Source organism: Agelaius tricolor, unplaced genomic scaffold (assembly GCF_023055355.1).
Source record: "Agelaius tricolor isolate 1412-34295 unplaced genomic scaffold, bAgeTri1.0.p SCAF_3, whole genome shotgun sequence".
Taxonomy (NCBI): Eukaryota; Metazoa; Chordata; class Aves; order Passeriformes; family Icteridae; genus Agelaius; species Agelaius tricolor.
The window spans coordinates 60,709,193-60,723,041 of record NW_027269263.1 but is presented as its reverse complement, the minus strand read 5'-3'; the positions used below and the strand labels follow the sequence as shown (position 1 = coordinate 60,723,041).

General features: G+C 37.0%; 1 protein-coding gene across 9 annotated transcripts in view; it reads left to right on the top strand.

The window, feature by feature from the left end:
• PCLO (piccolo presynaptic cytomatrix protein) overlaps window positions 1-13,849 on the top strand; it is a 323,553-nt gene that overhangs the window by 12,716 nt on the left and 296,988 nt on the right. For all 9 annotated transcript variants that reach the window (XM_071424030.1, XM_071424028.1, XM_071424025.1 and 6 more), the window contains exon 3: window positions 6,781-8,175. In XM_071424030.1, coding sequence (XP_071280131.1) covers window positions 6,781-8,175 — 1,395 coding nt within the window. The remainder of the gene's footprint in view (window positions 1-6,780; window positions 8,176-13,849) is intronic.

Here is a 13,849-nt window from a genome sequence, read left to right as displayed (position 1 = left end):
TCTCTTTAATTTTACAATCATATCACAAGATTTGATTTAAAAATATAATATTTTAGTTCAAATCTTCATAATTATTTTTTGGTATTTGTATTTGCTTTTATTAAAATCCTGCAGCTCTAAATCTCCTAAAAATACTTGGGCATGAAGTAGGATCAATAACTAAACAGAATTTAAACAGTCAGCAAGGCATTAATTTTTGTTATTTTCATTATTATTAGGTTGTATAGGGAGAAAAATATATAATAATTTAAAATAAGGAAGATGAGTATAAATCTTGTGAATTCAGGTAAGTTATGCTTATACTTGCAATAAAATTAATAGAAATTACTCTATTAAATCTTTGTTGATTACATGATAGTAAAGGAAGCTGTTCATTGAAGTATTCCCTGTGGTTTGCAGTCTAGACCCTGCTGTGTTGTAATAGTACATGGGAACCAAAATGGAAGTTGGACTGGAAATGATATATAAACAAGAATAAAGCTGCCATCACTGTGGGTAGTGACATGCAATAAAGTCTTAAGTGTTTTGATATCAGGGAAAATAGCTTTGAGTTTGTAGACCCTATGTGAACTTGGTGGGGTGGATAAAAGTGTTATATAAGTAAAGCAGAAAAAAAAAAAAAAAATCAAAGACCTAAATCTAATTATCAGCTGTTATAGCCATCATAAGTTGTATAGAAATGAGTTTAAAAAACTCCAGCAAATCCCAAGACTTTGAAACATTTTTCAAAGTAGTTATTTAATGCCAGCTCTTAACTGTGTTGAAATGAAGTGAGAAGAGTTGTGTAAATCTGATGTACTTTAGTCTAGGTTCAAACTGATCAGAGAGCAGATGTAAACAAGACTTGTTTAGTTGCCATTTAAAAGCCATAAAAGTGTGAAATATATGCTGTAGTACAAAGAGTACTTGGGATCTTCCAGTGTTACTAACAATGCAATTTCTATGCAAATGGGGATTATTCACAATTTTTGTGGTGAAATGAAGTTAGTGTAGTTCTAATAGTTCTGCCCCTAGCCACAAATTCTGCACAGACATTTGGGAAAATTGTAAAGATCCTCAAGTAGAAGGGTTATGGACGTACAGGATACTGTTTCTCTCCATGGAATATTCTTAAACAAACTCCCACATTGTTTCTGTCTTAAAGGAAGGCTGTGTGCCCACAGTTCTGCTTTACTTCAAGGATTAGATGTAGAAATAGCAGTGATGCCTTGTGGTTTTTTCTTTTTTTTTTTTTTTTTTTTTTCTCTTTACATAAGGGGCAGAACATAGAGGCAAAACCCCTCTGTATGGGGAATAGTGTCCCAATAATTTAATTGAGCAATATTCTACAATATGTTGGAGTGTTTTCTCATTAGTCCAGAAAGCTGGCCTGTACAGTTTTTAACACAAGTAAATAATAAATTAATCTGCATAGCTAAAGATGTCAACTGCAGTCAGCCATCTGTGCCAGTATTGCTGTTGCTCAGCAACTGTAATTTACTACTATGTGAGGCCATGTGATGTGGGATGGTGTTTGCTGGGCAGCCACTGGGCAGGCAGCAGAGCCCAGCCCTGCTCTCACCAGACAGCTTAATCCTTCTCCTGATTCGCTCAGTGCAGCACAGATGAACTTTGTTAACCTTTTCTTTGCCACTCTCTTGATGTGCAGTTAGATGTTTTTGTCAGTCATTCATGTGTTTCTGGCATATCAAATCTCAGTGTAGTTGATTAAAGCAATGAGCATTTGTTGCATTACTGCATGATGCAGCTGTATTTAAATGTCTTTTTCCTTGCTATGTGCATGAGGCAGCTTAATCATGTCCTTGACTATAAAAAAAACTAGTTTTTAGATATCCTGAGATACTGATAAAAAAAATTCAAAAGGTTGTGTTCATTATTCTGCTTTATGATTCTAATTATGTAAGCTATAAAATAATAGTTCCCCAAACATTCATAATTCACATGCAAACTATAGATTTTCATATTGGTAATTTAAGTAGAGTAGTGGAATATGTTTTAAGATTGTGATAACTGCATAATATAATTAATTCTGTAGTGTTCAGTAGCTTTAGAACAGTAAGTAACATTTAACAATGGTTTTGCAATATGTCTATTTAAAAAGTTTTTACCAGCATTGGTTTAGCACCAAGCTACAGAGCTTGTAACCATTGCTGTGGTTTGTGGAAGGATCCCATGGACCACGCTGCTGACTAGAATCCAGTGTCATGTTTGTGAGCATCTTGAGTCAGTGTTCCCTGGCAAACTCATCATATATCTGAAAGGAAGGTAAATATGTATTTTGTAGTGATGATGTATTTGCCTGAAATGAGGATCAGTTGCATACTGTGTACAATTGTTAAATGTTTGGTTTGGTGTAATTACTTTGAACAGCTGAGAACTTATTCATAAAAGAATGGTCTAGAAGAAAAAAACTTTGTCTCCAGGATAGCACAAGCTTCTTTAGAAGACATTTTAACTTGTATATTGATGTACCAATTTAATTTGGTTTGTGATAGTTTTTTTTTTTCATAACAGGGTTTTCTGATTTAGCTTCTTGTCTTAGAGTATTCCACCACACTGCATGAAGCTGCATAAAATCATGTGCTTGAGCACTTTATTTTTCATATTTCTCTCATCATCTTGGCAAAAATGTCGGCTAAGAGGCAAATCTGGATTCCTCACTGCTCTTTAAAACTGTCAGGGACCAAATGAGTTAATGTGTTTTCAAACTAGAAGCTGATTTTGTCAATAAAGCTTTGGAGCTGAGCAGTGCCAGCAAAGTCCATTTTACATACCTGTGGTAATGTAAAGGGATGTTAATATTTTATGTACGTTTTAAGTTCCTTTTTATAGCAGCAAATGACTGTTCTAAATGAGAGTGAGACCCATACACTTGGAGTGCAGCTCTGCTCTGCAAAAGGACTGCTAACATGGCTTCTGAGGGCCACATTCATACTTTGTGCTAGTAATTTTTGTATGAAATGTGTGCAATCTGCAAGTCAAAATTTATTTCTCGGGTACTTCTGGAATCATGGAATCAAGATAGATTCTCTTCCTCTCCTACATCATCTGCAGGGATAGAAATTAAGTGTGCCAGGCAATGCACTTGGTGACAGCTTTCCTGTTGCTTTTGATGGGTCTGTGTTGTTAGAACAAATCTCAACCATTTTTGAAGAAAGGAATAGACACTGGATTGCCTTCAACTGTGTTGGCTTTGTTTGGGATAGGGAGAACGACTGAACTATAGTTGCTATTTGTTACTGGTGTCAACTGTTAGCTTGCCTTTCCTTATGCATTCATAATCCATGAAATGTGTTATTGTGTTATAATTTTCTTCAAAGTGATTCTCCATGGATGTTGTTAATAAAATACCAAATAAATTCATTTGGTGCTTCAAACTAGAAGAGTTGATGCTATGGTTGATGAATACATAAAATACATTTTAATTACTTTTTTGTTGTTCTGAGGGCATATAGTTTCTACAAGAGTTAGAAAACAAAGCAGCAATTTTCTTTGCCCAGGAGTTGAAATCTGAACAAAAATGCTGCGTGGAATCTGTCAGGTTTACTGTTCTAGTTATAGCACTTATTGACATGGGTCTCAGAATGAAGAAAATCACTCACAGATCTCTTCTAGAAATAAGACCAGCTCCCACCCCTATATATTGGTGTAAAAAACAGACAGCTTGGGTTTCTCAGCATCAAAGAGGAATCTCCATCACAGACAGGAGCAGTGAAAGCTCAAAAGCTCCTCTGGAAACTTTTGCTTTTTAATCCCACATAATGATATTAGAAATGTGGAGAAAAAAACTAGGAGGTCACAAAACTTCTGCCCAGGAACACCTTTAAGGATAGAGAAACATTTGTATTTAAGTTATCTGCAGCAGCACTAAGTTTACTTCATCTGTAATAGTGTGTGAGAGCATCTGTATTTAATGGAAGCCCATTCCTGTCAAAATTCATGGAAAATCTCTGTAATTCTGGTAGAAAAAACAGGCAAGTGTTTGATAGAAAACTATATCACATAGCACATTTCATTTTGAACTCCTGCTGTTCCAATCACAGGACTATAGTTTGTGCAGTTTTGCATTTGTTTGAAGATGTGTGTAACCTATAATGACTTGAGCATTTTGGCACTTAATTCCTCCCACTAAAGTGCATAGGAGGAATTTTATGTTTAAACCAGAAAGATGTAAAAAATAATACAGTGAAGTGAAACTTTGTACATTTTTCATTTTTGAGTTCAGCTGTAGGAGTTGCAAATTTGGTTTTGGTTTTGGAGGCTTCAGTTTCATACCAAGAATGCACATGCGTGTATATATGTGTATAATTTTTTAATAATAATAAGGAAAAAAATAATGGGTTAAGGTTTTGTCTTCTGCACAAGGTTGTTTTGAAATCTGTAGCATAAAAGTAATGGTTTTTTGTACTCCAGGTAGATAACAGAATCAGACTGGACAAGCTGCAGGTTGAAGACAAACCTAAATGCTTAAAAATGCAATTTGAATCTGTATACCTTAAATGTAAGAATTATTAAAATGACTCATTTTATAGCCCCACCAACTCTACAGCTACTTCATTTGAGGCCTTGAAGGTGTCATAGTGACTTAAATTTAGATTTCCTGGAAGCTGAATGAGACCAGGTAGCCACCTGTTATTGCCATGGTGTAAAAAGAAGCAGAAGCAGTGAATCCCTACAGAAAGCAAGTTTTCCAAATATCTGTAGGAATCCTTTGGATAGGGGGAAAAGCCATTCCTTGCTTAGGTGCATTAAAAAACTCCTCACAGGATCTTGTCTTTCTCCACTGTAGAGCAGAGCCAACCTCCCTAATGTAGGAAATCTTAGTTACTTTGCCAAAGCCAGACAACTGTGACAGCCTGGTCTTTGATTACACTTAAGCCCTAGAAAACCCTTAAGGATTAATCCAGAAATGGTATTAGTATGTATCTAATTAAATTATGTTACTAATATCTAAAATCAGGTAAGGGAAGTGATCATTAAGCAAACAAAATAGGAGTTAAGCTAAATGTAATCTTTGCTCAAGTCCTCTGTACAGTTCTGAATTTAATTACTTTCATAATTCAAAGCAGAGTTTAAACATGTGTTCCAGGTTTTTTTCAGTTGTTTTCACTTTTTAACAATCAGTTGTTTTATCGTTTGCAAGTAGAACAGAGAATTGTTTAAAAAATCTAAAAAATTGCACTGAAAATGGAAGTGCAGCCTTACTATGAATGCAACTTTACAGCTGAGGCCAAAATTTGTCATCACTTTGTGAAGCTGTTAGTAATAGTGAACTTATATTCCAGTGTGTGTATTTACACCATGTTTATCAGAATAATTTAAATAACTGTGTTTTAGGGAGCTGCATCCAATTTTTGCTGCTACAAAAACACAAGGCTGGCAAGGCACACAAAAAGAATGAATTCATTGCCTCAGTCCATGATATCAGAGCTCCTTTCTTCCAGTGAGCTCTGATATTACACGGACAAAATTTTTCTTTGCATGTAGTGCCTCTGGATTTGTTCCATGGTGTATAGTAGAGATTTCATAACATCACAGAATCAGTCATGTTGTAAAAGATCTCTAAGACCATCAAGTCCTGAGTGAGAAACAGCATCCAGGAATCTTCACCCTTAAGGGCAAAGAGACTTATGTTGTGTGTTCTCCTACTTGCTGTTCCCTCTGTTGCAGTGGTGCATGCAAGTGCTGTAGCTGGCACTCTGAGTTTCACACAAAGACTAAAGAATAGGAGAAGAGCTAAAAGTGACCTGCTCAAATATACTCCTGCAGGTGGAGGCCCATGAGACTCTGTACCATATTGAATGGCATTTTTGCTGCCTATAATGTTTCTGCTAGTGATGGAAAGTGTGGAAAGTAGCATGTGACCACATGTTTTAGGCAATTTGATCCTGTCTCAGATGGTGAAGCTGGGCTTATCAGAAATATGGTTTCCCTCTCATATAACACTACTTGGGAATGATAAAAAATGTTTAAAAGTTGTGAGGTACTATAACTGATGAGAAACATGCATTATTTGCATTATTCCTTCTTCTCTGTGTGACAAGAGGACCCTGTTGTATACAGTAATTACCCTAGAAACTTCTAATATCAAAGGAGTTGAGAAACCTGATTATGGCTCTTGAAATACCATCAGGGCTCAGGAAAAGCTCATCACTGATTTTAGATGAACATTTGCCCCCTGAAACTGGTGGTAATTCAAAAGTCTGTTTTATACCGTTTACACACCTCTGCGGCTAATTCATTGGATACATATGTACTGCCAATACCTGTGCTCTGTAATTTAAACAATTACCAAAAGCATAAGCTGCATTAAGAGCTTGATAGATGTATGCTTAAAGATAATTATGCATTTACTGTGTTTTAATAATTCTGATTATTGTTTTCTGTCAGCAGACTTGATGTGTTAAACTATTTTAGCAGTATTTGTCATTATTCTGGCAAATCATTGCTGTAAATGACTCATTGGGTCCCATGAAATTCCAATGCATTTTTTTCATTCTGATGGGTTTTTATCCTTCAGTATTCAGCTGTGTGTAAACTGAATGTGAAGCCATTAGAATCATGGGCTCAGTGATAGCTTGACTCACAGCGATGTGGGGAAGAATGAAAATAATCAGCTGTGCATGTTAATTGCAAAACATTATTAGTGGTATTTCTCCCTTTTTACAGAGAATTTTAAAATATTGGAGCAAGTCCTATATTAGAATAACTTATTATTATGTTTATTTTATTAACTTTGTCTTATCTTAGTTATAATTGCCTTTTTTTTTTTTTTTTCAGATCAATGAATGGCTCTGTTTAAACTGCCAGATGCAAAGAACATTGGGAGGTGACCTAGGACCAGGTCATGGTCCTGGGCCACAGCCACTTGCACCCAAACAGAAGACACCCATTCCACCATCAACAGCTAAACCATCTCCCCAGCCACAGCCTGTTCAAAAGAAAGATGTAACTCCAAAACCTGATCCTTCACAGTCAGCAGATTCGAAAAAACCTCCTCCACAAAAAAAGCAAACACCCTTGCCTGGGTCTCCTCCTGTAAAATCAAAACAACCCCGTGCAGAACCCACTGAAATTTCCCAGCATATAGATGCCACTCCAAAATCTGATCAAGTCAAGCCAACACAGGCTGAAGATAAGCAAAAACAACCCAGTGTACAGAAGCCCACGGCAGACACTGTATCTACCTCTGTAGCGCCAGAGCAGAAGCAGGATTTGGCAGGCCCCAGACCACCAACTCAGCAGAAAGTGACTGACTCCCCAAAGCCTGAGCTTGCAAAGCCATCCCAGGACACACATCCAGCTGGGGATAAACCAGATTCCAAACCTGTTCCACAAGTGTCCCGGCAGAAGTCAGATCCCAAGCTTGCATCTCAGCCTGGGGCTAGACCAGATGCTAAAGCTCAAAAGCCTGTTGAGCCAACGCAAACAAAAGATGAGCCTAAAAAGTTACCAACAAAAGCAGCCCCAAAGCCTGATACAAAACCAGCTCCCAAGGGCCCACAGGCAGGGGCAGGAGCCAAGCCAGTGCCAGCACAGCCTGCACCTCAGCCCCAGCCACCTCAGAAAACTCCAGAGCAGTCAAGGCGCTTCAGCCTTAACCTGGGAGGCATCACTGATGCCCCTAAGCCTCAGCCTACAACACCACAAGAAACAGTTACTGGGAAACTCTTTGGATTTGGAGCTTCATTCTTCAGCCAGGCCTCAAATTTAATTTCCACAGCAGGTCAGACAGGGTCTCAGCCATCGGGCCCCCCTCCACCTGGTCCTGCAGCAAAGCAGCCCCAGCCTCCTCCCCAGCCTCCAGCCCCTCAAGCAGCCCCCAAAGAGGCTGCTCAGGCTCAGCCTCTTCCAAAAGCTGTTCCTGTAAAGAAAGAAGCCAAGCCTCCTGAAAAATCAGAGCCATCGAAAGGGGATAGTGTTTTAACTAAAGGATCTGATTTAGAAAAGAAACCTGGTTTGGCTAAAGATAGCAAGCCTCAAGCTGCTGAAGCTAAGAAACCCGATGGGATGTTGGAACCAGAGAAAGCTAAACAACCTGAAATGTCTTGTCCTCTTTGTAAAACTGCACTAAATATTGGTTCTAAGGATCCCCCCAACTTTAACACCTGTACTGAGTGCAAGAAAGTTGTGTGCAATCTCTGTGGATTTAACCCAATGCCGCACATAGCTGAGGTAAGGTGATGGAATCTATATTTGCCCTGTGTTCCTACTTACAGGTTCCCTGTGCTGTGGAGACATAAATAGCTGGTTTTTAGCTTTTGAATTGTTTAGAAATTTTATTGAGCATTTCCTCATCTGAAGTCTTTTAAAATTAAGTAGTTGTGTTGTATGAAACTGTTACTTGTCAGATAGCGCTGATGAATTTTTGGTGTATTAAGGAGGTCTGGTAGAGGTGGTTGCTAGGGCTTTGAGACATAAGCAGATGTGGTTATGAACTCATTTGAAACTGGTGCTACTACGACACAGCAAACTACTGTATTTTGTCTATTATAAGCTTTTTCTTATACCTCAGAGTTGTCTCCTAATCTGTGCTTCTTTAACCAGTGCCTCTGATCCAAAAAACTCTTGAATGAAGAAATGTGTTAATGCTTAGTTATTGCCCTTCCCTCCTGTTAATACATGATAAATTTATTCTATCAATCTCATTCTGGCTCTGGAGTCTTTGCATATGCTAATGCATTCATTAGGAAGGTTGAAGTTTGAGTGATACCTGTGTGGTGAAAGATGTAATTTTTTGGCAAGAACAATACAAGGCTCACAAAGTTACTTCATTCATTAAAGACTGTCACTTTGGAAGTGCTTTTTTTGTGATTGCCTGAGACAGCTACTCATATTTAAAAGAATTACACAACTTATTTTCAACAATTTCCTTGCATTGCATGTTTTTATCTTTCCTTTCTCCATGTAATTTATTTTACAAGGGGATTGGAAATTTTATCCTAGCTTAATGGAAAGTTGGAGGCACATCTTATTTGCCCTATGAATCTGGCAAGTTTAATTCAACAGAAGCAGACCAACTGAAAATCCTTGTGAGTAGTTGAATTGTTTAAGCTGGTCTGTGCAGCACATGAGGACTGTGGCAGTTGGTGTTCTGCCTTTGAAATCTGAATGAATAAATGACAAATGACTGCCAGGGTCAGGGTTAAAGGATATCATATCTCTGTCCTAAGGTGAGAATAAATGTGAGAAGAAATAGCATATTGCAGGGAAAATACTGCTTATGATGTTTGCATATGCCTTTCTTTGTGTATTATTTTCTGGAATATACTGTCATTTGAGAGGTCTTTTTTCTAATATAATGAGCACATTTTATCCAACACATGAATATGTTGTCTAATGCATTTGGGGTCATTTAGGTCAGAAAGAAATGTCTGAAACTGCAGGAAGAAGATTGATCAGGGATTGAAAATTGGGGTTCAGTTGATTTTTAACATTGTTTATGCACTGAATACCATCAAACACACACACTCCATCATTATCCAAGTCTGTGAATACACACACACACAATTATATGGATTTAATTGTGAAAGATGCTAATGACTTTCTCTAGGGGCTCTGTAGTATGCATACACCATGGAAACAAGATGTGTCAGTTCTGGTGAAACATTGCTCAAATGACAGCTACTCAAGTCCTCGTGCATGACTTGTCTTCTTCAGTGTTGGCTTAGTTGTGATGTTGTGGGACTGCCTTTGGTGTGCAGACATGGTACCTTGGTTTCTTCTGGTTAAGATGAGAAGGCTGATACTCTGTTTCTGTTTTTCCATCACTGGTTTTTTAGAAGATCCCCTCTGATTCTGCTCTTTAAAATATCCAGAGCTTGAAATATGAATGATTTTCCTTAGTCTGACTTCCTCATGCCTTTCTTTGTTTCTCTTTTGGCTCCTGCTTGCATATTTTTCTTCCTTTTACTACACATTTCCACCTCTGTCCACATTTTCTGTCTTGTCTTCTTTTTTCCACTTACTTTTGCTAGAAAGTGGCAATGTACTTTTCCTTCACAATAGGGGGTGGTTTACTTGGCTGAGAGCATCCTGACTCTCCTTTTCATAAAGATTGGACAGACAGAGCAGGGAGCTCATAGTTTCATCTCCCAATGTGCTGTGTAAATAATGCATTTATGGTCAGATAGCAATTCTGTCCCTGGATGCACAGTATATAGTATATACCTTTTACATGACAGAACCATGATGATGAGCAAATAGTTTATGCTCACTTGCATACTCTTTTTGTCCACCAAATTCTTCTAATGTGTTCAGTGCTGTCTTGGAGGTTTTATTTACTTGTCTCTTTCTTTGGGACTTAGAAGGAGAAATAGAAATGCTTTTTAAAATTGATCTTTCTGGTGGTTTTCTACCTATTTCTTTTATTCCTATACTGTGCATTCAGATAAAAAAATGTAATTCCAGAAGCTATATGCTATCTTGGCCCCAGAAGTGATTTTGGATGAATAAATATACTGCATCTTAAACATAATCTTAGTTTTGCTTTGGGTGTGCAGCTGTATCACAGTTATTCTGACAGTTGCTTATGTGTTGTCTACATTTTGTTCCCTCAGTAATGGCTGAAAATGAGTGGAGTTTTATTGACTGAGTGATGGCTGAACTCTTGTTGCCAACAAAGCTTGTTATTAGGCTACATGATAAGGATCAGTCCAATGGAACAGGGAAACCAGTGTTTCATTGTCAAATGCAGAGGAGCAGCTAAACCCCATGGGCACTTCTACCTTCAGATCTCTCAGCAGGGAATTTTTTCCAGCCAATGTGCTGCTGTACTGCAGACTGGGCTGAGAGTACTTTTAAGGGAAGAAAGTGCTTTCTTACAGTGGCAGTTGTTTGTTCTTGTCTGTATGTGACAGAAATAACTATCAAAAAAGTCTTTAAGCTGCTGCAAACAGTCAGTCCTCTAATAACCCCTCTACTGCAGAAAATATAACTAGACTCTTACCTAGTCAAAATCAACAATATGCTATTTACTTCAGTGAAATTGTTTTGATTTTTGCAAGCAGAGAATTATGCCAGAATACATTTTCTTAAAATGAGCTGATTGTTCTTTTTCTCCCTGATTTGTTGCTACAACAGTCAAACACTTATTTACTTAAATGGTAATTTATTCATGATGCAAACAGCCACAAATGATTAAATAAATGACACTTGATAGATTTCAGAGACCCACAGGACCATGGGAGCCCTAGTGCATTAGCAGACTCCTTATTCTGCCATTTGCTCAATGGGGAGGAGAACTGTTTACCAGCTCTGTAATTAGCTTTTCAGCTCAGGTAGTTGGAAGCAGCTCTATTTTTAGTAACAAAGCACAAGATCACAACTGCTGAAGCCAGAAATGAAATGTGTGGCAACGACCATTTTGTGCATTTAAAACTCAGTGAACTGTTCAGAATATTGAGCAGGAGCAGAGACGGTTGTCTATAATGTAATTAAATATGTTGAGGTCAGGAATGTAGAACCTGTGATAAATTAATGCAGTAATAAAATGTAAAAAAAAGGTGGTTTAAAAGCAAAACTAAGGAAAAATAAGATTTTTAGATTCTATGTGGGCAATATGAAGGATAACATCTTAATAGAATCATGTTATGAACAGAAAGAGTTGAAAATGTGAAGTGTGTATATGTGACCATGCTAATGGATTTAATTTAATAGAACTACCTGGAGAACAACAGAAGCACTTTTTAGTCTACTGATAGCTATAAAATTACCTGGAAAGGCACTGGGAAGTAAAGAATGCTCCATGTGTGAAATAAATTACTGGGGCTACGGAAAGGGAAGAAAAGTTTGGAATGATGCTGAAGGACAGGGAGAACTGGGGAAGGGCAGGAGACACATCATATCTCTGACTTGGGAAGGATTTGTTGTTTGAAAAAGATATAATCTGTTAGAGATATGATCAGAATACATAATGTAAACAATTTTACAGTGATATTTCTTAATATGCTTATTATGACACATGTATTCTGTGTGAAATCATTTTGTCTTTGTGGATATGATTACAGGAATCTATAAAGCTTGATGGTTTCTGTCCAATCTATATTCTTATATATCTCTGTTTTATAAATAGTTGTATCATTTGCCAAAAGAATTTAAGTGTTTTTCTGATAACTCATTTTACCACTCCTACTTATGAGACTTTACTAAATAATTTTTTTCTTGTTCCCACAGACTATGGAGAGAAGGAAAATAAAAAATTTAAATGATTTTTTTTTTTTCCTAAAGTAAGCACAGTGCCATCATTAAACTCCATATCATAACCAGGTGAAAAATGGGTACCTTGCTCTTCCAGTATGAACTTCTAGAAGTAGCAGTAAATAGCATTTTGGAACTGATATAAGCCTCTCTGGAGATGAAGGGTGGTGGCATGGTGTCATGTACCTGGATACATCTTGTGTTTTTCTAGCTCCTCCCAAAATCCTGCAGAAAGGCAACTGGCATGGGTGGATGAGCAACCAGTGTAAATAATTCTCCTAGATTCTGTTTTTCCAAGACTTCACTGATATTTTAAATGGACTGAGGGCCTGAGTAAGTGTGCCCTTAAACTTCAAAATCAGGCTTTAAAAAATAATTTTTAAAAACCCCCAAACCTTATCTAAATGAATCAAACCCTGCTGTTAAATGCCCAAATGTGCTTTGGACTTTTTATACAGTGTGCAGTAACATTAAAAAGTAATAATCCATGTATTATTCTAATGAAAATCCCTAAAATAGTGAACTGCACCATCTGAGGTGACACCCATTGCCTATCTTTAATTAATTAACAGCTCTGTACTGTCATGTATTTCCTGCTTGAAAAAGCTCAGACTGCTCTGCAAACTGGCAGGTTTAGCTCCTGTAAGGAGCTCCTATCTTCTCTTTTATGTTTGGTGATGTGTTGTTTGGGAAACAGATGGTGTCTGGGAAACATAGTGAAGAAGAATTTGCACTAAAGAGACAAAGAGAAAAACAATCACTCCTTTCAGTTGCATAATTTATCTTCTCTGCTTCTTCCCTCTCCCCTTAAAGCACCTTTTAAAATTTTGATTGTAAGAAAGTGAATGCTATTACTGTTTAATAAAGTAACTAAATAATACAGAACATAATAGGCTAACACAATGTACTCCTTAACATTTATGGAAATTTTATCCATTAAATGATAATTCTTTATAATTGAGAAAATATTAAAACTACTGATAATTATTACTTTGAAAGATAAAATCTGGCATTGAAAAACAGAGTGCATGTTAGATGATAAAAACCCCACTGTATTTCTTGACTGTCAGAATGAAATTAATCTCACTTCTAATTAGGTATCTTACTTTTCTTTTTAACTTATTCAATATGCATGACAGACAAAAATATTGAAATGGAAATATTTTTCATAGCAGAATGACTCACCTCTTCCATTTTGCCTATAAAGCACATATATTGTGTATATGAACAGAATAGAAGGGCTAATATGGAAATAGAAGGGCTAATATGGAATGACTCTTTGATGGATGATGTAGTCAAAATTGAACACAGATAAATATTTTTTTTTAAAATTTAATGCCTGAATTCACTTTTTAAATAAGGTTGAAGAGCTTAAGCTTCTTCAACAAAGTTACATTTTGGTGTTTCACATTTGCAGAGGCATTTAAGTGCTTCAATACAGACAAATACTTGTAAGGATGTTAGGAGCTCATGTCCTTCTCTGATGCCTCAGCTAATCCTGTTCCAAAAAACCCTGCTTTGGCCTGATGATTTTACAGAGGCCTGAACTCTTGTCTTCTGCACATGTCTTGAGCTGTTCCTTTTGGGCAGTGTCTCACTTCTGTTTAAACCCCTTTGAAGTCCAGATGTGGAAACCTCTTATGGGGTCTGA